Source organism: Trichoderma virens, assembly GCF_000170995.1.
Source record: "Trichoderma virens Gv29-8 chromosome Unknown TRIVIscaffold_84, whole genome shotgun sequence".
Lineage (NCBI taxonomy): Eukaryota > Fungi > Ascomycota > Sordariomycetes > Hypocreales > Hypocreaceae > Trichoderma > Trichoderma virens.
The window spans coordinates 601,372-625,666 of record NW_014013665.1 but is presented as its reverse complement, the minus strand read 5'-3'; the positions used below and the strand labels follow the sequence as shown (position 1 = coordinate 625,666).

General features: G+C 47.9%; 10 protein-coding genes across 10 annotated transcripts; 3 read left to right on the top strand and 7 right to left on the bottom strand.

Moving 5' to 3' along the window:
* Positions 1–892: 892 nt before the first annotated feature.
* TRIVIDRAFT_90358 (uncharacterized protein) lies at positions 893–2,181 on the top strand (the record flags this gene model as incomplete). Its single annotated transcript, XM_014097956.1, has 4 exons — positions 893–1,124; positions 1,241–1,396; positions 1,460–1,526; positions 1,587–2,181. The coding sequence occupies 4 exons, from the start codon at positions 1,021–1,023 to the stop codon at positions 1,677–1,679; spliced, it is 420 nt and encodes a 139-aa protein (XP_013953431.1).
* A 371-nt stretch (positions 2,182–2,552) lies between these two features.
* TRIVIDRAFT_231464 (uncharacterized protein) lies at positions 2,553–4,307 on the top strand (the record flags this gene model as incomplete). The annotated part of the gene is made up of 1 exon (XM_014097955.1): positions 2,553–4,307. One exon carries the CDS (start codon positions 2,553–2,555, stop codon positions 4,101–4,103), a length of 1,551 nt encoding a protein of 516 aa, XP_013953430.1.
* Positions 4,286–5,854, bottom strand: TRIVIDRAFT_225100 (uncharacterized protein; the record flags this gene model as incomplete). Its single annotated transcript, XM_014097954.1, has 1 exon — positions 4,286–5,854. The coding sequence occupies one exon, from the start codon at positions 5,852–5,854 to the stop codon at positions 4,286–4,288; it is 1,569 nt and encodes a 522-aa protein (XP_013953429.1).
* A 2,129-nt stretch (positions 5,855–7,983) lies between these two features.
* Positions 7,984–9,454, bottom strand: TRIVIDRAFT_157452 (uncharacterized protein; the record flags this gene model as incomplete). Its single annotated transcript, XM_014097953.1, has 7 exons — positions 7,984–8,201; positions 8,257–8,482; positions 8,540–8,582; positions 8,642–8,663; positions 8,721–9,005; positions 9,085–9,175; positions 9,233–9,454. The coding sequence occupies 7 exons, from the start codon at positions 9,452–9,454 to the stop codon at positions 7,984–7,986; spliced, it is 1,107 nt and encodes a 368-aa protein (XP_013953428.1).
* Positions 9,455–10,104: 650 nt separating this feature from the next.
* TRIVIDRAFT_225098 (uncharacterized protein) lies at positions 10,105–10,440 on the bottom strand (the record flags this gene model as incomplete). Its single annotated transcript, XM_014097952.1, has 1 exon — positions 10,105–10,440. The coding sequence occupies one exon, from the start codon at positions 10,438–10,440 to the stop codon at positions 10,105–10,107; it is 336 nt and encodes a 111-aa protein (XP_013953427.1).
* A 1,219-nt stretch (positions 10,441–11,659) lies between these two features.
* Positions 11,660–12,310, top strand: TRIVIDRAFT_225097 (uncharacterized protein; the record flags this gene model as incomplete). The annotated part of the gene is made up of 3 exons (XM_014097951.1): positions 11,660–11,954; positions 12,012–12,123; positions 12,178–12,310. The coding sequence occupies 3 exons, from the start codon at positions 11,660–11,662 to the stop codon at positions 12,308–12,310; spliced, it is 540 nt and encodes a 179-aa protein (XP_013953426.1).
* Positions 12,311–12,536: 226 nt separating this feature from the next.
* TRIVIDRAFT_49601 (uncharacterized protein) lies at positions 12,537–14,157 on the bottom strand (the record flags this gene model as incomplete). The annotated part of the gene is made up of 3 exons (XM_014097950.1): positions 12,537–13,229; positions 13,291–13,431; positions 13,495–14,157. 3 exons carry the CDS (start codon positions 14,155–14,157, stop codon positions 12,537–12,539), a joined length of 1,497 nt encoding a protein of 498 aa, XP_013953425.1.
* Positions 14,158–15,341: 1,184 nt separating this feature from the next.
* Positions 15,342–15,898, bottom strand: TRIVIDRAFT_137223 (uncharacterized protein; the record flags this gene model as incomplete). The annotated part of the gene is made up of 2 exons (XM_014097949.1): positions 15,342–15,710; positions 15,782–15,898. Coding segments are annotated over 2 exons (486 nt in total), but the record flags the coding sequence as incomplete, so codon positions are not given.
* A 3,750-nt stretch (positions 15,899–19,648) lies between these two features.
* Positions 19,649–19,909, bottom strand: TRIVIDRAFT_157176 (uncharacterized protein; the record flags this gene model as incomplete). The annotated part of the gene is made up of 1 exon (XM_014097948.1): positions 19,649–19,909. A coding segment is annotated over one exon (261 nt), but the record flags the coding sequence as incomplete, so codon positions are not given.
* A 1,769-nt stretch (positions 19,910–21,678) lies between these two features.
* On the bottom strand, positions 21,679–22,359 carry TRIVIDRAFT_49212 (uncharacterized protein; the record flags this gene model as incomplete). The annotated part of the gene is made up of 1 exon (XM_014097947.1): positions 21,679–22,359. One exon carries the CDS (start codon positions 22,357–22,359, stop codon positions 21,679–21,681), a length of 681 nt encoding a protein of 226 aa, XP_013953422.1.
* Between the last annotated feature and the right edge of the window lie 1,936 nt (positions 22,360–24,295).

Below are 24,295 nucleotides of genomic sequence, written 5' to 3'. Positions count from 1 at the left end.
CTCTGTTTCTTTTGGGAGCTTGGGGCAACTTAAAAGCTCGAGACGGGAGCCGTAGCACAAGGCTCAAGTTTTACAGCACACTGGCGCTACCTGGAGATAAGAGGCATGTACCGGTACTTGCGGGGTGTGTGTGCCCTTGCATCAGTGATCGGTGAATTCACATGAAAAATTCCTCTGAAGATGCTGCTGTGCTCTGTGCTCCTGTAGGATGGATGCAGGAATATGCCGCTAACAACAGCAAGGCTGGAGGTGACATTTTGCCGATAATGCGTCTGGTGATTTGACAGAGAGCAACGTCATCGCTACGACAGGTGATGTGCCAAGGCGTGAGCCAGATCTTCAAACAATCATGGAACTTGCTAGGTACCTTGGTAGGTACTTTAGTATCAATCACAGCTGTAGCAGTCCTAAAAACCCTTCTGCAACCAAAGACACCGAGCCCCCGTACTAAGGGCAGAGCTACCTAGGTACAGGTACCTGCACAACCCGCTATCAGCCCAAGCTCTCCCTCTCGCAGCAGACACGTTAGTGCTTGCGAATGCGCTGGAGTCCCCACTGGCTGCCCAGCCGAGCACGGGACCGCAGATTCGGGCTGGTTGGCTGGCGAGGCCAAAATCTTGCCCAGGTATCGCCACTAATACCAGACGAGGTCACCAGCTTTTTCCCAATTGTCTCTCGCCCACAAACTCGACTTGCTGTCCCTCCCCTCCGCCGATCGCATCATTCGCCCGTTCCCGCTTGAGGCCACCTCGCATCTTTTGCGCCCTCGCCGCCTTGCTTTTTCGCCATTCCCTGGTAGGCCGAGCACAAGCACAAGCTTTGTCAGAACCCCCCACTAATACTAGGTCGACCAGTTCCCCTCCCTCCTGCACGCCGCGCCGGAATCAAAGCTCGTGACGGAGCTTGAGCAACACCAATCCGCTAGTCGCCAGGAAGCACCGTTGCTTCTTCCTCTTCTTTGCTCTCTTCGCCTTCATCTCTGCTAGAGACTCCCCCGCCCGTCTGCTCGGAAGAACCGCCATGATGTCTGGAGAAGCGTGGCTGTTCCTTTTGGCGGTGTTGATCAACGCCGTCAACCTGTTCCTTCAGGTGTTCTTCACCATCATGTACAGCGATCTGGAATGGTATGACGCCCTCCTCCAATATCTCTGGACAGCAGGCACATGCGCGCAAGGAAGCAGCCTTGCCAATGCGTCTTCTGCGAGGCATCTTCGTACATGGCTGACTCGTATGTCAACAGCGACTACATCAACCCCATCGATCTCTGCAACCGTCTGAACGCCTACATCATTCCCGAAGCTGCCGTCCACGGCTTCCTGACCTTTTTGTTCTTGATCAACGGGTACTGGGTTGCCCTTGTTCTCAACCTTCCCCTCCTCGGCTACAACATCAAGAAGTGAGCTGCCCCCGAACCGCATTATTACCGCATATGGGCCTTTCTCTAACCAGCAACCTCCAGGATCGTTGATAACACACATCTGCTTGATGCCACCGAGATCTTCCGAAAGCTCAACGTTCATAAGAAGGTGCGTCGATTTGCGCAAGATCCTCGGCTCCTCAGAGCACATTGCTAACAATCCTGATAGGAGTCTTTCATCAAGCTGGCCTTCCACTTGATCATGTTCTTCTTCTACCTGTACAGCATGATCGTCGCCCTCATCCGTGATGAGTCTTCGTAAACCATGTCGACTGGTTGGCGAAACTGCCCTTACCCATTATACGATACCAATTTCTCTGGCAGGACCGATAAAACTAAACATGACGGGAACTCTGACGAGGCGCCGGTAGGGCAAGACAAAGCATGGGACAAGGGCCGTTAATGTTTAGAACTACGCTACAATGAAGCAGGTGAAGCGAATGGCGCGGATGTTTGGGAACGGGCAGGCTGGCTTCACTCGCAGTTTTAAGCACTGCGTCCGGTGATACGCTGGCGTTTAGAGCCTATGCCGAGGGCAATCCTCTTCTCTCTTCTTCAGAGAAATGAGTTTCGCAACCCGGGTAGTATAGCCTCCCCTTTCTTTATTTCTGCAGGAGGACAATCTGTTGGTCGGGGGTGGTCTGATGGAGTAATGATAAAACTTGAATGTCAGGAGGACGAGGTTGAAGCAGGGGTTACTAATACAGTTAATTGTATCATATCGTTGTTTGCGCCTATGTTAAATACGAAGTGAAAATGCATAGCAGGATCCATTTATATTCTCTACGTCCCACGTCATAGTTTGTTGCTTAACTGCGAGGCCGGACCAAATCGGTGCGACTACGACCTCAAACCCAACACCTAAAGCTCTCGTCCACTGCTCTTCGTCGTATGGATCACCATCAGGACTGCTACTATCAATTTTACCCATATTATCAGCATCATTATTCACCCAAAACCAACCTACCTATGCTCTTCCTAGAGAGATAGCAGCTATAATACTCACCTCTTCATCGTGGTGTATCACGTGACCCATCCGCTGGTCAAGACGCGCCACGCTCCTCTTCTCTCTACTTTTCTCTCCCCCAATCCCAATCTTCCCTCGACTTCAATCTTAATCGACAATTACGCAATCATGGCCGATTTTGGCGAATATCCGCCTAACATGGCGCCGCAGGATGCGCTCGTTGTACGACAGCAGGCGCAGCCAGACCACGAGGTTGTCCCTTATACCGCTGAAGATCTTGCACGGACAAAAGCTGGCCCTGCCTATCCGTACAAGCAGTCAACAAACACTCTCAAGCGCAAGAATATTTTAACAGGTCATGCTGAAGAAATGTTCCTGAGCGAACATTCGTTCAGAGCCAAGCACAGAGCTTTTGAGACCAACAACGGCCCAACTAAATCGCGACCCAGCCGAGAAAAGAAGGGAGACGCAAGTGTTGCCCAAGGAGTTGGCGAGTACGTCGGCCCCTGGGCCAAATTCAAGACGAAACAATATGAGGAAGTCGAGGTAGACGAGGATGACGACGAGTACGAGTACGAAGAGGTGGAGGAGGAGGAGGAAGAAGAGGTTGTCGAGAGCGGGACAGTCGTACAGGCACCTGCCGGTGCTCTCGCGCGGCGCAAGGAAGTGGAGGATCTGGGAGAGGAAACGACTACTTTCCACGGCTCCGAAGAATTCGACTACCAAGGCCGAACATATATGCACGTTCCCCAGGATCTGGACGTGGATTTGCGCAAGGAGGTCGGAAGCGTCACAAATTTCATACCAAAGAAGCAAATCCACAGCTGGAAGGACCATACCGGAGCCGTTACAGCACTGCGCTTCATCCCAAGATCAGGACACTTGCTTCTGTCAGCCGGTGCAGACACGACAGTCAAGATTCGCGATGTGTACCACGACAAGGAGCTCCTGCGGACGTATTCTGGTCACTCCAAGTCATTGTCCGACATTTGCTTCAATAATTCAGGAACCCAGTTCTTGTCTGCTTCGTATGACCGTATGATCAAGCTTTGGGACACAGAGAAGGGTATCTGCATCAACAAGTTTACGACCGGCAAAACTCCTCACGTTATCAAATTCAACCCTGATCCTGAGCACTCAAACGAATTCCTGGCTGGTATGTCGGACAAGAAGATTGTTCAGTTCGATATTCGAACGCCAAGCCAGGTGGTTCAGGAGTACGATCATCACTTGGCTGCCATCAACACTATTACTTTTGTCGACAATAACCGCCGCTTCATGACGACGTCCGACGACAAGTCGCTCCGCGCATGGGACTACAACATCCCCGTGCCCATCAAGTACATTGCCGAGCCAGACATGTATCCTATGACTAGAGCTGCACTTCACCCCTCTGGCAAGTATGTCGCATACCAAAGCTCGGACAACCAGATCCTCGTCTACGGGGCCAACGACAAGTTCCGCCAGAACAGGAAAAAGAGCTACCGGGGTCACAACAATGCTGGTCTGGCTATTGATTTGGACTGCAGTCCTGATGGCCAGTTCCTTGCTTCCGGTGACCAGGCCGGCTACGTATGCTTCTGGGATTGGAAGACGTGTAAGATGTACCACAAGCTGAAGGCAGGTAATCAAGCCGTGACGTGTGTGCAGTGGCACCCGCAGGAGACGAGCAAGGTTGTTACGGCCGGTCTGGATGGAGATATCAGATACTGGGACTAAAAGGTTCATGGTGAAAGCGAGCATGATTTTTGGCGTTGGGTGTGGGATATCCTAGAACTTGGGTTTGGAAAATAAACTGGCATTGTTACGAAGCGGCGATGATTTATGATGTTTTAATGCTTGCCTCTCAATGAAGGATTTTTTTGGGGGGTGTTATATCTTCGCTTATTGCGTCTTTATTCTTATTGATCTACTCTTCGTTCGACTTTTTTGCCTCTATCGACCCTGATCTCGCGGTCTCTCTGGTATTCGTCAAGGAACAATCCCTGTTGCAAGTACCCTTCCTCTTCATCCCATTCAGAGGACCGGTAACCCCGACCACCGAATTGCTCCTCACTCTGCTCATACGCATGTTTATCTTCTTGCCAATCACCATAAGTCTCGCTATCATCTGAAGTCGCCCCAATATCCTCAATGACAAAGCTTGTTCCCGTCGCAGTGCCAAAGCCGTAAGGGAACCATTTCATGGCAGCAGCTTTGAGGGCGAGCTGCTTGCGTTTGCGATCTCCAGGTGAGTCGTCATATTCCTGGTGAAGTCGTGACGCCCTCGAGGTCGTGGGTGTGACTTGAATGGACGCCGGGTTGAGCTGTGCGGCTCGAATCGATCTCAGAGCTTCTTCCGAGCCTAGGTCAAGATGGATCACGAAACAAGGCAGCATTGCTCGCTCTTCATGAATGATATATTCATACCTGCCGTCAAAGTGTGAATCGTAGCCGCTGACGAGCGGGCCATGGACAGAACCCAGCTTATTGTCCGATTTGGCGGCATACGTCCTACCCATCACGGTAGCGCAGACGAACAACCGCATGCTGGGCAGCATTCCGAGCGGCGTCTGTTCTCGCTGCCCGCTGGCGTAGGACATTGCGTATGCTGCGGACTGGGAAGAATAGATGCCGCGATTGAAAGCTATACCGGAGCGAGGCGACTCTATGCGTTTGCCGTCGGCGACTTTGCCGGGGAGGAGAAAGCCGTTGCGGATGATGGAGCGGACATTACGCAGGCTTGTGCCGTGGAATGTAAGTCTTGGCTTGACCATGTCTTCAACGACGGTGTCGATGGAGAGGGTGGTGCGGTAACGACCTTCTAGAGAAGAATGCGGTGGGAGCTTCTTTCGCAGACCGGGTTGCTCTGGAAGGACTGCGCGGAGGTGTTCTTGGTATCGTCGGAAGCGCTTGAGGAGGTCCTCGCGCATGATATTCTCAAAGTGAATTATTCTCCATGCTGAGGGGATTTGCTGTGCAATTTCCTCAGGGGTCATGCCGAGGAGGAACGAGGCTGTGTCGCGGATAGTAGAGACGTCGAGGCCGAAAGGGTTGGAGACTATATCTTCCCAGCTGGAGATTTCAGAGGCAGACCAGCCTTTGGTGTGAGTGGTGGTTGTCTTGGAGTCGGTTTGGTGTTGTGCTTCTTCACGATATTCCGATATGTGCTCCAAGGCTTGGAGGATAGCGATGTGAAGATGCTCTTCTCTAACACGCAATGAATCGTCATGTTCGTTGTAGAGGTTGAGGAAGATGGAGCGGACATGTTGCCGTAGGGGATCAAGGATGCGGCGTGGGATGGAGCTGTTGGTGTCGAGGATTCGGCTTGATAGGAAGATTTGGTGGTCTATAGAGAGACATAGCTGGAATGTGAAGTTGGAGAAGTGGAAATGGAAAGTTTGCTCGTTTAGGTCTTCTGCTGTGTCCTGAGACCAGGTGGTTACTGCTGGAGGGAGATGATTGTCGATGAGATTGATTGAGAGAGCCATGGTGGGCGATGATCTGGCATGGGTGGACGCGGTAATGAGTGTGATGATTTGACGAGCTGCAATGAATTAAAAGCAATTGTATATATACAAATGGTATTTGATATTATATGTCCTTTAAATGAAGTCGTGAATGTCGAGCTGATGGTGCCGCATATATACAAATGAAGCAGCATCCTCGGCAGAATGTATCCATAATAAGACGCCGGACTATGACTACTCATGCGACAGAAAGCGTCTCATCTTTTCGATACGTGGGGAAATGCATTTTATACATGTCTGTTGTCAGATCCGACCAGGCAGCGACAGCATCTATTAGGTCAATCCGATTGGTCCTCTAGCTGGTGGCATTGGCGATGGCGCATTTTTGGAGATGGCGGCGAGGAGTCATACAGAGGCGCAGGGCTGACTTTGTGGGTGATTTGATTGAAATACAGCCTCGTGGGACATGGTATTATAACGCGAATTAATGAATAGAACTTGGGATGAATAATTTGATGGGATTTAATGATGGATAAATTGTGTGCAGTTTGGATCCATTTCAGCTGAACTGCGTATCGCTTAGCTTGGTGTCTTACACGATATCATGCTGCATACTATGTGCCTATATAAAATAATGTTGGCACCAAGCACAGCGAAGTTACTTTAATTTTAGAAAGTGGCAATCATGCTCATCATATAAAAAGCTTCCAGGAACTCAATATTCAGCAATACTTTGGCTTAGATAGCAAACGTCAGGGGACTCGTACACTTCAAAAAGCATCACAATGTTGGGGCACCTCCTGCCGCATCGGCAGAGAGACCGGGAAGGAGGAGTGGGACGTCCGAGCTATTTGAATAATCTAGTATATATACTAGATTATTCAAATAGCTAGACATATCATCATCATCTTCTCCCTCTATCTTTGTCGTCACATCCCGCAGTGACGTTTGTAGATGTTGCTGGAGATCTGATACACAGCGTAACAGCCAAACCCCCAGTCGGTCCTTTACTGAGAGAGATCATCCATAATATAAAGATGGAGCATTCAAATCTCCATATACATACCCCGATGAACAGACTTTCTGTAGAACTCTCTCAACACCAGAGTTTTGGCATTATACTTCCTACCACGACATTCGTCATGGGCCAGAGCTGCCTTATTGATCGAAGCTTTCCACATTGTGTACGCAATCCAAATCTTTCTTATCATTAAAACTTTATGTAAAGTATGTATCACGATGGCCAGTGCAACTATATATTGAAAACATGTCCACATGAAATGCCTTTTCACTTTTCCTATCCTTCCCTCCTTCATTCCGTGGTTCTCAACTCCCATTCTCGACTTCCTAGTCGCTTATAGCTACCCTTTATCCTACAAATACTTGCCAAAGGATGGATGATATAATACGGCCGAGGAGCCCTAGTTTTGGACTGTGGCCAACTGCTATAGATTCTGACTGGTTCGACGACGAGGTGACGATCATCGCATCGGGGGCACCATCATTTACAGCCTCATCCGACACATGTGAGAATGGCTTCTCAAATTTCCAGCAACTTAAATTTACTAGCACTAACAATCACTTAGATGTGAATCGGACTCAGTACATAGAGGATTCTGAAGAGGAGTTTCCGTTTCGAGAACATGCCACGTATTATTCGAGACCTGAGAATCGCCTCGCGAGGAATATCAGGAATTTCTTGAATACTGCCAGAACAGTGGCTGGAGCTCTGCATCGTCTCCAAGGATGGTGGACACGAAGGCTAAGGCGGCGACAACGGCAAAATCTACGATGACGGGAACGAAGGCCATTAATGCGTTAGACGTTTGTCGCGACAACAGAACGGTGGACGGAACATACAGTTGGAATGATGTTGTACTCTAGGACCATCAGTTTGCTACGACTGGCGTTTGGGGTTGGAAATCTAAATTCGAAAGCGCTATAATGTTTGGAATATGCCTGTTAGATGGATAAATGCCTGCGTCTTATTGAGGGAAGCTCGGTTGTGGGCCACGAATCAATAGCTGTATCGCCATTATGTCGTTATTTAGGCTTGCGTCTTCCTAAGACTCATTATAATACATACTGCCATTTAATTGATAAATACTAGCATACAACTCCTACACAACCAATTCCGAGTTGTGGGTGCCTCATTCTTTCCTTGGCGCCTTGACTGGTTTTGCAACCATAAGCTCAAGGATGGCGTGAACAACCTCCACAGCCGCAAGTGCAGTCGTCTCGGCATTATCATCGTATGCCGGTGCCACTTCTACTACGTCTCCTCCAATAATGTTCAAGCCCTCCAACCCAGCCAAGATGGTCGTCAACTCGCGGGTGCTCCAGCCGCCTGGCTCAGGAGTACCGGTTGCTATTTTTCGTCAGTGATCAGAAACTAGTTTCAATTCTATATAGGAGTATCATACCAGGAGCAAATGCAGGGTCGAGAACATCGATATCGACACTGATGTAGACGTTGCTATCACCGACGCGCTGTCGGATACTATCAACGATCGACTGAGCTCCCTTGGTGTCCAACTCCCGGGCAGTGATTGTGTCGAATCCGCAGCGTCTGTCATTTCGCATATCCGCCTTCCGTCGTGTCAGCGGAGCGCGAATGCCGGCATGGATCGATGAGTTGAGAATGAGATTCTACAGAAGTAAGTTATTCATCATCATCTTCAAAAGAGATAGATGTGTGAAACATACCTCTTCATGCGCAATGTGCAAAAAAGTTCCATGGTTAATTCCTCTGGAGAAATGTTAGTTTAGTAACAATATTTGCCAGACTACAGGTAGTTTTCGCCTTACGCATAGTCTGAAATACCACCGCCTTGTTCAACGTCAGCATCATAATTTGTTTGGATAGCGGCAAGAGGTTATTTCGTACCTAAAACTGCTGGATCCCAGGTGTCAATGTGGCTGTCAAAGTGAATAACCGACACCGGCCCCCATCGCTTATGTGTAGATCGCAGCGCTGACAGAGTTGTCGTGTGGTCGCCTCCTAGCGTCACGATTCTCGGAATAGTTGACTTGTCAGGGTGAGCCGTCGATCTCCCAGAAATAACCCTGTGGGCTTGATCAAGCGTCTTGAGCGCAACGCGATTATCGAGGAATGTCAGCGGGGCGTCAAAGCAGTCAACGACTCTGGCCCAGTCGTGGACCGGATCGACGCCTGAATGTGGAAGACGATTAGAAATTTGTCACGATTACTGCTTAAACTCGCTGAATGAAGCAATTTGAGGACTTCTCACCGGTATATATGCTGTAGCCGTATGCCTTGCGCTTACTGGCGGTCCGGATAGCAGTTGGTCCAAAGCGCGCCCCGGGACGTGCTGTTACTGCCTTTTCATTTCACATTGTTAGTCAATGTAAAATTAACAATCCAATGGCGATACACACCGTGTCAAAAGGCGCGCCAAGAATGGCAATATCGAAGCCCTCTGAAGAGTCATTCTCGACAAAGCAATTCTCATACGGCACACTTGCATAAGTGCCGATGCCGCCGAAGTCATACGTCGACAAATCAATCTCACCAATGACACTCTCGGTATGAGCCCAGAAAGGAATCTGGTTATCGCCGTTTGCCACAAATTGATGTGCATAGACGCCCGTATGGAGCATGTATGTGAGCGGTACTATGGATGAAAGCAAGTGATACATGGTCAATTAGTTTCCCTCAAGGGACTTTAGTATTGAGCAGCTTCTGGTTTAGGCATGAAAAGGCAATTGGCCGGTGATTGAGAGAGTAAGAGAACAGCGGTATGAGATTCATCAAGACTGGATTGTTGATAAATACAGGTAGATACTAGGCATCTGTAGTTAGTTTAGCTACCCCGCTGAATGTCTATTAAGCTTCGCCCGATTATCAGTTGCCGAATTGACACGGCTCCATCCAACCATGCCACTACTAGGTAATAAACTGCGATATCCGCATTCTCATGCCACGATATGGCATCACTTACTAACCTCAATCAGCGCCCTTTCAACACAGCCACTCCTCTCGCCGTCGCCGAAGCAATTCACACTATCCACAAGGAGACGAGCTGGTGCCTCCGAATTAGGCGGGTTCAGTTCGCCGTTTTCGGGGGCTTCAGTAATAGTGATGAACGCTAGCAGCTAAGTGCCACTCCAAGATAGGCAAAGTGAAGCTACCTGTCAGTTTTATGATACGACGGGAAGATGAACCTTTTACTTAGTCGACATATACACCAAGGCTGACAAGATGAACTACACCTTAACTACATTACTGTAGATATCATAGACAAGGCTTCTTATGCCTCAGTTGCGCCATAACCGTAGTTCCGCTTAAAGTCTCCTGGGCTTAATGGTTCGACCTTGGTCCTAAAGTTGTATTCAATCGGTGTGACGCTCTCATCCCAAGTGACATGGAAGTCATAATAAAAATCGCTCCCGTAGCTTAATACCCATGGCAACTTCCATCCTGGCTTCTTCTTATAGGCCTCAATTTTCTCAGTAGGCGCGCGCGACACTCCTGCGAAGGCTTTGTCTTTGGAACCAAGATGTCGCACATCTGGGATATGATCACATATAAATGGGTATCTTTTACAGCTGGAGTCTATATCAGGTTCAAGCATAAAGTGATACATGATGAGTTGCCTTTTTCTCATTGAAGAGATCAGAAAGAGAGACGCCAGTGCCGGCAGCGGTTCAACAGACGTAAGGTTTCGTAACTTTTACCATGGGGAAGATTGCGAACTTGGGCAGCCAAAGCGTGCTTGGCGCGAGTCATCTCCTTTTCTTTGATGAGGAGAGCCTTGCGGGTGGCAACCCACTCTTCCTGGCTAACAATCTGGTGGATGTCATTATCTTGGCTTAAAGGGAGCTTAAGAAAGGGGACGATATCAATGACCGAGAGTTTACTTCCTTTGTGGACATGTCTACTGTTCCTTGAGATAGTATGTTCTTGGGAAGCTTTTTGAAGCCCCAGTATCTCGAAGTTCCTAGTTTCCCAGTACAAACAAGAGTAAATAAAAATTTCCGGTGTAGGGATATGATATACTACCATATTTATATAATGGAAAGCGGGACAAGGAAGATAATCCATCAAAGAAGCGGAGAAGGTCGGACTAATTACAGTGGAAGTTGTTTATACTGCTAGCAGATTACACACATAGTCATGAAGCGGGCTTCAAAGGTTCCCAACTACCGACTACTCTAACGGACAGTTGTGATGGTGAAATGCAGTGAATATCTATCTTGCAGGGTTACTGAAGTCCAAACTGAGCATAGTGTTGTTGAGAGAGGGAAGCTAATATATCGATCCTCCGAATGAGTGTCAGCCGTATTTGTAATATATCTTTACAGCAACTACATTTCCGCTAATCAACAGCTATAAGTGTGGCTAATGATGAATTCAGACGTGGATTGGTAATACTCGTAAAGTTAAATAAGGCCCAAAGGATTTCGCGAGCTCAAAGGTAGGTGTGGTGTATTCAGCAGGGTTACTAAATTCCCTATTGGGAAGAGCGTCGGTTTTTATACATTTGGCAGGGCTACTGGTTCCCGTATTGGGAAGAGTGTCAGCTTCCCAAAATCGCGAAGCGTTTCAATACAACGTAAACTCGTCATAGATAGAGCCACAAGCTGTTACTTCAGGTATCTCGTTATCCATTAGGTGGAGTCATCGGTCATTATTACAACGGCTCAGAGTCCGTCGAGGTCGATGTCTGGGGGAAGCTTTGAGTATAAATACACCTCCTTTGAACCCTTTCCAAGGCTGTGTTTTAACAACAACATCAACAAGATTCACCAACACTTCTTACAATTTATTCTACATCTCCAATTCACAAATCCAAACTGCCCACCATGTCCAACCAACCCACCATCAACGAGCTTCTGGAACGCAACAAAGAGCTTGCAAAGACATATACCCCAAAGCCCACTATCGCTGAAATCAAGTCAGAAGGACACCCCTTGCCAAAAGTACTGGTTGTAACCTGCGGTGACCCTCGATGCGTTCCTGAACAATTCCTCGGAGCTACCGCTGGTGAAATCGCCGTCTTTCGCAATGTGTGTGGCCATGTCGCCGCTGAGATTCCTTTTATCCTCTATATGGATTTGATACTTCACTTTGACGAAGTCATGGTTGTTCATCACACAGGTATGTGCTGCCAAGTTGAGCAGAGTCCCATAAGTAACCGTGCTGATGCTGTTGTAGATTGTGGTGCATTCCAGTTTGACGATGCCACGGTTCGGAAGGTGCTCAAAGTCCGAGCACCGGAGCATGCAGCAAAAGTAGATGAGTATACGGAGTTCGGTGTCATCACAGAGTATTTCTACCCCTCCAAGAAAAGCCGTGATGCGATGAAGCTAACGTTGGGCAGTCTCGACCAAAGTATCAAGGAAGATATTGCCGCGCTTAAGTCTTCTCCTCTGATGAGAAAAGAACTTGTTAGCGAAATACGCGGCTTTGCATTTGACATCAAAACCGGTCTGCTTCGAGAAGTAGAAGCCTGAGACAAGATGATAGGGGTCAACGGCTTCGAGCATAAGGATTCAAATTGATGGAACCTCTGAATATCGCGTCGATGACTCACCAAAGTGCTCATGATGGAGGGACTTGATGCCAAAAGGAGACCCAAGCTTTCAATTAGAGTCATCAGTTAGTGTCAAATATATCACGTTACTAAAGAGAATCGTTCTCACCATGTACCGGAAGATATTGCATCCTTCTATGCAACTATTATTCCTTGGCCTTCATCTCCCCTCTGAATCCCTTCAGCTTTGCCCACCGTTCAAAGACTGGCCATGGAATCGTGCAGAGTGGCGTCGCCCTATTCTGTGCCGCTTCCTTATATGCATGTATCCAATCCAATTCTGTCTCGAGTGTAGCCTTTGCCACAACTAACTTGACAGCAAAACAAAGAGATGCACGGGGAACTTTCATCCGAGCGTTGTACTCTAAATCGAAAAGGTCACTGACATGCTGCCGAGTCTCATCTTCCAGTTCGCATCCTATCTGCGGTTGAAGAGCAGCCGAAATACGATTCAAAAATATCATACTCTCAAGGTAGATGCCGATGGCCTCTATGCCCCGACTTTGCTGATACATTCTGTCTGTTTTCGATAAATTTTGCGCAGTTGATAGGGAAAGGCTATCATGGCATCTTCGCCAGGTTTGAAGGGCAGTTCGGATGACATTCACGCGTTCCACTAGTCTAGCCAGACCGTCCACACCGACATCGTTGGGTGAGTAGACTGCAGCTCGAACATCGTTCACAAGGCGAGGGACCAGAGCAGTGTGCCGTAGTAGCGAGATTCTGATTTTACTGCAGTCGGAGAAGGTGGTGTGCTCGAGAATAGCGGATGAGAGAACCGCACTCCAATCATCTTCTTCCAGGAAGCATGGTGCGCCCCATAGCATCGCCTCTGTGAACTGCAAGACATTTAGCGATTTGGATGGCGAAGATCAAAAGAAGTGCAATATAATAACGTACAATGGAAGGGACGAGAGCAAGTAAAAGTGCCTTTTCAAATTCTGTTTGGAACCGTCTAGGTCCTCTGAGCCGTATCAATGCGCTTGCGCCAGCGACATGCGTTCTGCACTGTGCCTGTTGCACAGAGGGAAAGTCAAGCAGCTATTCATAGATGTGTAAGCGCTCACGCTACTGATTTAGTTAAAAGAAGCTGGCGAGGAATACCTCATATATTGCAAGGATTTCTATAGCGCACAAAACACCCGGATCCAGACGCCTCACCGGGTCATCTAAGCATTCTTGAAGCGTGCGTAAGGCGACTTGGTAATGACGGACAACAGCGTCATCTGGTGTCTTCTCAGCCGTGCCTACATATTTTCGTACTCGGACAGCAATACAATGAATCGCGTCATCCAGGCATTTGCTGTATCCATAATGGCTTGGAACGTAGGAGAAATAAGACCACTGGTGGCATTTCATGAGACTCGATAGGCGATTGGGTTTTGCCTTGAGGGCTTGAGATGCAGGCTCGCCAATGTAGAAACTGGTCAGAGCAGAAAGGTCCAGCACGTCAAAGCTATAGTCTATTCTCATTCTCTCATAACCTGTGGCCGTCATGGGCCGAGGGACTGCTCTCGTAACCACAGGTACAACCTGCTTAGGGACGTTGTCTTGAGATGCATCGTTCAATTTGGCCGAGAGTATTTGTTCTGGGTACTGTCCGGCATTAGCCTGGTTGTAATTGCCTCTTTGCTTTCGTTCAGATGCGGCTTTGCTCATCGCCTGTCGTCTGATCTGTTTACGAACAGATCCTGATTTCGGAAACGATCCATCAGAGGTCGTGACGAAGACGATACCAATCTCATTTCCGTTGCGTGATGATGGCATGCTGCTGAAGAATTTGGCTTCCGCTCTGATCTGGCTCAGAGGCAAAGTCCAAACAGGTGAGTAAGAGGATTCCAAGAGGACCTTTACATTTTAGTTACGATATATGCTGAAGGATCTTGTCAGCTAAGTAGCAGTGCTACAAGGCAAGTGACAAGGCTGTGGCAACAGGGACGAATATTAGCGTGAATTGTCTTGCAGGGTTACTGATGCCTGCTTTGGGTAAAGCATATTAGACTAGATGGGTTTAAGTTGGAGGCTGACGATGAAGCTCTCGCGCTAGCCTTTGGTTGCAGCGATCCTTTGTCGGACGTTATGCACAGTAGCTCATTCGGAGCTTTTATTTCGTAAAGAAAAGTTTCGGGCAGTTATTGAGAAGAAGTAGAGAGCGATATGTTCGGCGTAGATTAACCGTTGACAGGGCCGTTCCGCTAACTAACCCGCGTTCCTACCGGAATACGACACCAAACAGTTGGACCCGAATTCTGAGTCACCAGTTGCGAGCCTGAACTACTGTAATGCAACGCAATTATCTAATGTTGCAATGAACCCATGTTCACAGCACCCTGATTCTAGATTTGAAGCGGCACGATACATGTACTTATGAGTACTACTTACAGGATAACTGCATTGCTGGGGGAGCTTGGGGGTATGGATGGCCATTGTGCGGAGAATGTTTGGAGGTATGTGTACCTACTTCAGTGTATTACAGCTATTAGCACATGGAAAATTGAAATCGATAGCAAGATAGCCACGGTATTCCCCCTGATATAATGCCATCTAGTGGCATAAATGATGATAGTTCAATCATGATATTGTGCCCACTTCTTTCCAAGACTCAAAGATACACCAAAGTAGAGTACCCTAAACAGCTCCCCATACCCAAGTCTAAGATGTGGGAGAGTAAATCCCTTCACATATTAACCACTACAAGCTATAAGGACTCATGATGATGATCCTTCATACCAACTACCCAGATGCGATGCGCCGCCTTTTCCACATTCCGCACACCTGCACTGTAACGTAGATACCGAAACTAACTTGTGAGTTCCACAGGTAGTGCAGTGCCCCAATATCGGTCGTTGCAGATATGACTTGGCAAGATCACTAGCGAATTCGGGAATCTCATCTATCAGACCATCCAAAGACTCCTGGACGCTGGGCTTGAGCGGAGTCACCGCGACTCTCTCTCTAATAGACTCGACCACAATGTCACGCAGTATTTTGCTTGACTCAAATTGTAAGTCGTAAACCTCTGCCACATACTTGCAAAAAGTGCAAGTATTGCGTTCGTCTCTGATAGTTTTCTTAAACTTAGTCTTCGATAAGGTGAGAAGCCCGTCGATGAGATATTTGTCCGCTAGACTGAACATTCTGACGTGCTGGACTAATTCGGAACCCACATCACTCTCTCCAGACGGTTCCCCACCCGGCATCCCAAAAGCCTCCTCGTCTGGTTCCTTGTCGTTGGTTTCATAATTGCCCGTGTATAGGTAGTCTACCATTCTTTGGACAGTATCGAGAGAGAAGTCCTTGATTTCGTATCTCCCAGAGGACTCCTAAGCGATTGCAGAGAAGCAGCAGTCTCAGAAGTAGCCCATTTATTGGTAAAGATACATGGACTTACCTTAAATGAACCAGTACATGCTGCTTTAATGACTGGGGATTGCAAGCAGACAATAACCTTATGGACGGGTATCGTATGGCCATTGCATACAATTTCAAGATCACAAAACTCTCCATTATTTTGGGCACTATTCCAGATAGAAGGTCAATAATTATGAACTATTCCGTGTAATTTTCACTCACTTTAACATTCGCTTGGATAATTCATTATAATATGTTGTTAATTGCGATCGCATCATTTCGTCGGTGCCAGTAACAAGGCAGGAGTAGATGACAGGATAAAACAAACTGGGAATTGCTCTGCTTGCGATTTTCAAGGTGAAGACATGCCGGCTATTGTTTCCAGAGGCGCTAAACCGCAGCTTATATTATTGGGGGCTTCGATTAACTCGTCATGTTGCCGTCACTCTGGTTCGGTGCTAAAATGGCACGGAATAAGCCACATTCAACACCAAGGTTTGCTTACCGATCACATATCAATTTCGTGCTGGATTAGAGAAAAATATTAAATTAGAAATTCTGGATAAGGTATCCACGTGCTATCTTTCTCAAACGTACAAATAGCTTGCCGTAATCCATCGAATTGCAAAGTTTATTCAGCCATAAGGTCATGTCTATGAATCTCCACTAATACCTAGGTATAGGAATATCCAACGATGCGCTATATCGAGATACTAGAATTATAATGGAGATCCAGAACGAAATCCATATTCTGGTGTCAGCCGCTGCAAAAGTGACATGGCAAGGTCTCTCGCGAAGTCAGGAACCTCTCCCATAATGCGATTTAAAGAGCCCTTGATTTCGGGATCAAGCGGAGCATTCGCAATTCTCTCGCTAATAGACTCAACCACGATGCTGTGGAAATCTCGGTTGTTCCTATTTTGTGGTTGATAGACCTTCGGTATAAATTCGATTAGGGCGCAAACACTCTCTTCATCCCTAATAGCCGCAGAACATTTATTCTTCGATATATCGCGAAGCCCCAGGAAGCCATAATAGCTTGCCAGCCTCATCATGTTACCATGAATGATCAGATTAGAAAATTTTTCCTGCTTCATGGCCGTGGGTGGAGGCAATATGTGGTAATTGCCAGTATATAAATAGTCGACCATTCGTTGAACGTCTTCAAAAGAATAACCTTTGATCACATATCGTCCAGAAGCCTCCTAGGCAGCCGCAGATAGACGTGAGTTTAGAGAATAGCCATGATCATCAATATTTGTAGGCTTACCTCGCCTAGCCAAGTGCAGTCCCCCTCAATTTCTTCGGATTGGGAGAAGATGATGAACTTATGGACAGGTATTGTTCGGCCATCGTCGCATGCAAGTTCAAAGTCGCAATATTTTTTACGCCTCCTGGCGCTACTCAAATGCAAAATGCAAGGTTAGCCTTATACCAGGTAATAGTGTAATGATCGCATACTTGTCTATTTTCTCGCAACGATGACACGAGGACATTGCCGAATATATCCGTATATTCGGTCGAGTTCAGAAACAAGACGGCGACTTATAACGAGATGAAAATGACTGCGTTTTGCTTTGCTCACATCAATGAACCAGTTGGTATTCTTTTTGGGGATGCAAAATGGCATATATATCCACGCCATCTTTCCAATGGCTTTAATTGTCCTCACGTGTTGCTTTACTTTCACCTACCACAGAAGTGAATAAAGGCACACTCACATAGGCAGCCGTGATGCTGTTATTAAAATGGAAACAAGTTATTCACATTACTATATCACCGAGCTACAAAAAAAATTATTAATTAAATATATTAGTACTATAGAAAATTGGCCTTGACTACCTAATAAGCAGAAATGGGAAACAGCTAAGCAAGATACAAAAGTACAATGCTGTAGAGGAACAGTATAAACTTAGAAATTACGGATAAGATATACACGTGCGATCCTTCTCGAATATACAAATAGCCTGTCGTAATCCATCGAGTTGCAAAGCTTATCCTGCCATAAGGCCATGTGTCTGAGCGACTTCGCGGCAGCCTGTATGTAAGAATAATCAGCAATGCGCCGTATCGGGAATACCAAAACGTTAAATTGGGATCCGGAAAGAGGTCCTTATTTTAAAGTTGATCACCGCAAGACGTGAGATGGCAAGGTCCTTTGCAAAGCCGGGGCCCTCTCCATTATGAGGCTCGGCAATTGAAGCATTCCTGATAAAATCGATACCAGAGCAGAGGTTATTTTTATTTCCTGGTTACAATACTCTCTCCAGTAGCATGAATGATAAGGTATATATATATATATACCCTCTACTGCTACTCTCTTTCGGTGTCCAGACTCATAGCAGAGCGCTATAAGAATAGGTGCATGGGAAAGATATTTTATTAACACCCGTAACTTAGGCCGATGAACAGATGGGTGTGTTCAGCCACTCTCTTCATGTATAGATCACTGCCATCTATTTAGATCAAGGAGCATTCGTTCTTCCATTTCTTCCAACTTAATATTGGTCCGTTTCGTTCTTTGCCTTGTCATAGTTTACTTACGTTTTCTACCACATTCGCTGCATCGTCCCGAGCTCGGCTCTGCCAGAAATGATTCAATAAGGTCTCTCGCAAAATCGGTAGCGGTTTCGCATGTATCCTCCAAAGCCTGCAGGACTGCAACCCTGATTGGATCCTCCTCGATTTTCGTCCTGATAAAGCGAGCCACGGAGCGGCGGAGTCTTCCGTGTAGGGTAGGCTGTAACTCATAGAGTTTCAATGTAAGTTGCACAAGATCAATCGGATTCCGCTCTTCCTTAAAAGCAGCGATAAATTTATTCTCAGACAAATCAAGAAGTCCCTCAATGGAATATTTGCATGCCAAATCAAGCATTATAGCATGAATGATAACTTCAGGGACTACCTGTTGTTTCTCCGATGAGGCCTGAGATACAGTATCATAGTTGCCAGTATAAAGGTAATCGACTATTCGTTGGAGGTATTCAAAAGAGCAATCTTTGACTTCATATCTACTAAAATCTAACTACACAATCACAGAGAAATATGAGTATAGGGAATAAACATGGAATTGAAACATGCCAGTTTACCTTGCTTAAATCTCTATATTCCAATGGAATCATCTTGGTTTGTGCGCAGACAATAACCTTATGGACAGATAATACCCAACCATGGCATACAAGTTCAAGGTCAGTGTAGTTTCTGTCCTCTCTGGCCCTACTCAAAGGCAAATGTGCAGGGTTAGTATCCATTGGGGAATTCTTGCACTGGTCACGTACCTCGATAAACATCTGCTGAGATACATTGCTGAATTGAACGGTATCCTTTTTTAATTCGTCATGAATATCCTGAGTGCTACTAGCGATGCGACAGGTTACGAGGTGACGAGGTTGTTGGGAGGATAAAACGGTCGCGCTTTACTTTCTTGCGATTTCATGCTGGCAAAAGGCCAGTTATATGCTGTTCAACGTCTTTAGATCTCAGCTACATATTACGTTCGCGCCAGACTCACTTCTCCAAACGTGTTGCCGTCACCTTCATCTATTGTTGCAAGTGAATGAACCACACTCTTGGCAACCACTACGGCTACTTGCGTAACATGAACGCGAGACATTTACTTCGATACTAAAAGTGAAAGAATATGCCCCTGCTACATGTATCAGCAGGCAAGCTTAAACACAAATATTACATTAATTCGTACTGAATTATAGAAAGAGAGAAGAGGAAATAGCATCGGCTAGTCAAGACAACCGCTAACTGTCGACACACACCAGTAAGCAATTCTCGTTACAGATGCTTAGAGAGATGAGGGTTTACATTAAAGGCCATTCAACACACAGCCAAGTCTAATATACGTGTGAATATTTATGTTTATTGCTTGTAGCTGTCGTATGCGTCTTGGTATCAGTTACCACTGCGTAGAAATAGTATCCACCTCCCTATCACTCAACCCCTTACACCCCCCACAGCTACATCTGAAGCCATAGCACAAATATAAGTCCTGCGGGCTCAGATTCTTCCCATATGAAATCTTGAGCTCTGTTCCAGCAGTAATATCTTCTCGCACCATCATCGTAAGAACGCCATTGTCATGGTCAAACTCATATTCCACGTTGTTGACGGGATCGCACGCATGGTTGAATCGCGCGGCGATGGGGAACAAGCCGGCCGCATGGCGACTAACAGAGAAGCTGCATGCTTGTCAGTAACTTGGTAAGTAGATTGATGGAGACATCCGAACTTGCCAATTGGTCTGCCAAATCGCGAGAATGAGGGGCGTGCCCCCCTTTATGAGGCGATGCGCATGAAGGCTCAGCGCGGCCTTCTTAGCATCCCCGTCAAGCTTGTAGAATTCGTGAAAGACATTATCAGTCTCCGCCACAAACAATGGAGTCTCTCTCAAGATGACGGCTCCCTTTGTGAGATCCCGTGTCGCAAACGCTCCCCATCCGGCAACACTGGATTTCGCAACTTTAAAGTATTCGTTGTGGTATATGGGGCCTGGCGACGTCTTTAGTACGGCTGGAGGAATCAGAGGCGCTTTTATAGCCTTGACTATCTCCAAATCGGCATCTGTATTATCGGCGCTCTTTTGCGTCTCGCGACTGTCGTTCGCTTGCATTTCAAGCAACTCACTCGTCTTCTCTGAGCATTCGCAAGTCGCATCATGTGAGCTCAATGTATCACTCTGTATCTCTGTCGCAGAGCTAAACCTCATCAGCCTTATTTCGTATCCAAAGTGAAGCACACAAAGAAGGGCAAAGCAACCTTACGCTCTCCTCCTCCTCAGCGACTTCACTTTCCGCGCCATCTCCCAGTTGATCGAGCACCCATGAAAGATCAATCGACAAATTCTTGTGTCTGGTCTTGCTTTTCTTTGCTCTGGATGGACAACTCGCGACGGTTATCGGTATCTTGTTCGAGATGGCCCATTCATTTCGGCGCAGAGGTAAACGAGAAACAAGGTCGATCCGCCCCGACCATGGGTGCAAAAGTGCTGCGACTGTCAATGAGTAAGCCATAGTGATGTGAATAAGTATATAACAAGAAACTGATTAATAGGAGATAAATATCGGGGTTTTTTGTTGTGGGCTGTATGAATTGTGTCGGGAATGGATTGAGAGGGAACCGAGTGAGAGGCAATTGACATTAAGTTGGACGAGCGAGGAACGTAAAAGCTCGAAGTGCTAATTAAAGTTGGAAGTAAGATAAAAGTGAAGTGAACTGAAAAATGAAGGTAGAGTTGAAGAAGTTAGGAAATAAAGAAGAAGCATGCCAATGTTTAAATAGAGAGCCTGTTTGCTTTGCTTGGGTCACGTTTTCAGACGCGAGGCAGAAAAGAGGGCGGTGATAGAACAACTGAACACCTCAACAACGGCTAATCTAAAGATGAAGAAATATAACCACCGAATCAGAGTAATGGACTGTCTTCGCAGCCACCTAGTCACCCGGCGAGAAGAAGACACTCCCTTCCACGGGAAGACGCCGTATCCACACCGCCGTTTGCCTCCCGAAAGCAAAATCGCCATGATAAACATTCACTGCGTTCAAAGAAGACGCTGCGACACAAGAGCAGATACAAGATGGTATAATGTATTAACTAACTTCAGTGAATAATAGACTCCTCTTTATACCCAATAGCGCCTTGTAATAACCGCCCAGCTGATGCCCCAATATTCCTTTGCCCCCCTCCGTTGACGCCAGCAATGCATGGTTTCTCTTTGTGCCCATTCCCGTCTTGTGTAACGATGCTACCCTTAGAGTCCCAGTCCGCTAGGCCGTAATTATATCTCGTCCAAAGAATCCATCCACGCTCCTTGCTATTACTCGTATACCCCCCATGCCCAGGCTGCTGATATACCCGACTCCAACACCAGTGTATCACTTCGAACAAACTTGATCAAATACCACTCGAACAGCGATCGATAAAATGCAAAATCACACGCGGTCCACGCCAAGCTTCCTCCTCGGTCGAAGGGGGCAGTCACCTTGGCAGTCGGGACACCGCAGGCAGCCAGGCTTGGACCAAACTTTCCTGCACCTGCAGACCCAGAGATCCCGTCCCGTCCTTGTAGTAAGACAGTCAAAGGGAGCGTGTATACCTGTCTCCACACCACAGGAGATGCAGAACCGCCGAAGCATGACGAGTCGATCCGACCGCGGGTCTGGCTCTCGATCACGGACAACGTGTCCATGGACATCGACGTAGACGGATTGGGGCTGCAGCATGTCAAAGTGCTCCGGCGACCGCACGCGAAAGCAAATGTAGCACTCGAAGTTGCCCGGCTTGTAGTCATGCCCCTTTTCGCTAGGGCGGTGCTGTGGAAAGTCTTTCGCGGCTCTCATGACGAACTGTGCTTTGTCTGCTGGATCAGCCATCCTCTGGGGGTTTATGGTTTGATGAAAGTATCGGTTCATGGTGGACAGGTGGATGAGGGCTTGGTAGTCCAGGTGAGAAAAGACGAGCCGCTGGAGCTCTTGTGGTAAACGTTCGATGAGGCACGGCATGGTACGTGAATGTTGCCGATGGTGAGATGACTGATGAAGTTGCGGGGAATGATACTGCTGGTGTGGGAACTGGAGCTGCTGCTGCTGCTGCTGGGGCGCTTGGTTTTGCATTTGAGGCTGGTAATCTTGCCGATGATGGTGACTGTGCTGGCGTTGATGGCTCATCTGGGGCTGGCTGTGGTGATGGGGGCTGAGAGGTTGGCGTAGAGGTTGATGTTGGTTGGTGTAAGGATGATAATGGTGGATGAATCGTGAGGCAGAAGACTCAAAAGGTATGTTGTGACCACTAGGGGCTCCCAAATTCGGAGTCATGGTAGGTCTGGGAAGGACGATCATGGCGGGCTAGAGAGATTTGTCGACAAGATTGATCTCGATAATATCATGCAAGACAAGGCATGCAGAGGGAATATAAGCCCGTAACCCCAGGTCGTCCAAGTGCTACTTCTGGCAGATTATCCTGGATCAATCTAATAAGAAGGCACTTGACTACGGGAAGCGCCGCCGCAAAGGTGGCATAACGAGAAGAGGGGGGAGTGGGTGTATGGACAAGGGCTGCTGGCTTAGATGCACCCACGCGGTATCTCGAGCATACTCATACCCGCACGTTGGGATCGCAGTGTTATTTCCTCACAAACCCGCCGTTGGCTGGGTTTCATCTGCTCCGTACAGCTGAGACAAATTCGCCTGGAACATGGTCGGTGGGCCATTTCGAGGAAACATGGCAATGGAAACAAAGGAAGCGCACATGGAAAGTGCTCCACCAAGGGAACACAACACCAATCCCTTCTCCTAGTCACCGTCTACGGCCGAGCGAGATTCTCAGCCAGGAGGACGCAGAACCCCTCCCCAAAAACCTTGGACATGGGACCGGCAGCATGGTTAGCTAGCTAGCCCGTTGGGGGCAGGATAGACACACAATCGCCGACTGATAGATCCCGTAGCTTGGCCAAATCTGCATGGATACCTTACGGTAGCTCGCGGCACTGACAAAGTTAGCAGATGAAGGCAAGGGGGCGGAATATAGCATCACCTCATGCGTGTGGGGGGTTAGGTATGGAGATGATACTGCCGTTTCCGCATTGGCATGCTCCAACTCCTAGACATTTCCATTTCAATCTCTAGGCTATCCACCAACCAACGCGCAAGAGTGTGTCGTTTACTATTCGGGGTGGGCGTGGACCATGAAATGCTACGCAATTCCGGTGCACCGCTCACCGGGCCACTTCCCCGGCCATCAACAACCTGTCAAGCCTTTTGGTCATGTGTGCAAGCTTGAAGTCTCAGAAGGGCCTAACAGCGAACCGTCCAGCCGGGTGAACCGCATGGGGAACATGTTGTTGTGAGCAAGGGCAGATATGGCCCTTGTACGGCCCTCGTGCCTAACCAAGCGGCCCTTCAGCTGAACCTTCCAGAGCAACATTGATGCTACGCACGTACAGTGCCCTATGCCTGTATTGTGTTGGCCAGCTTCGCAACGGAGACGACGCACTGACTTGTCGAGGCTGCGTTGTGCGTGCTTGTCTTGTACCTGAAGCACGCACAGGAGCACTTGTCAACGTACAGGCCCACTCGCTATTCTCACTTTGTTGGCGGCTTCGGCCACCGTTTTCCCGGCGTTGGCGATTTCGCACGCATAAGTGCATCCTCGATCCACCGGCAGTTCTCCAGGTCTCAAAGGGGCCTCGTACTTGCACAGATGATGCCCGGCTTTACCATCGCGGTCAGCGCGGTGACCAGGGAGGACAGTCGCCCTGACTGACGGCGTCGGCCGTCCGCCTCTCGACGATGGCTATCGCCCGACATGTCCGCTGGCGACAAGCATTTTTGACCGATCCAAATAGCTGGGCCCTCGAGCTGGGCGGCTCATGTTTGTGCTGCACGTGGATCACGCGTGTGTGCTTTGGCGCTAGGCTTCGTTTGATGAAGATAGGGGACAAGACTCTCGCCCTCCCTTGAACAAGATGTAGCCTGACAGACAGGGCATCTGGCGCGGCGATCGTTATTACGGGCGACTAGCGCTAAAGATCTCTCAATGGTCTCGGCTGAG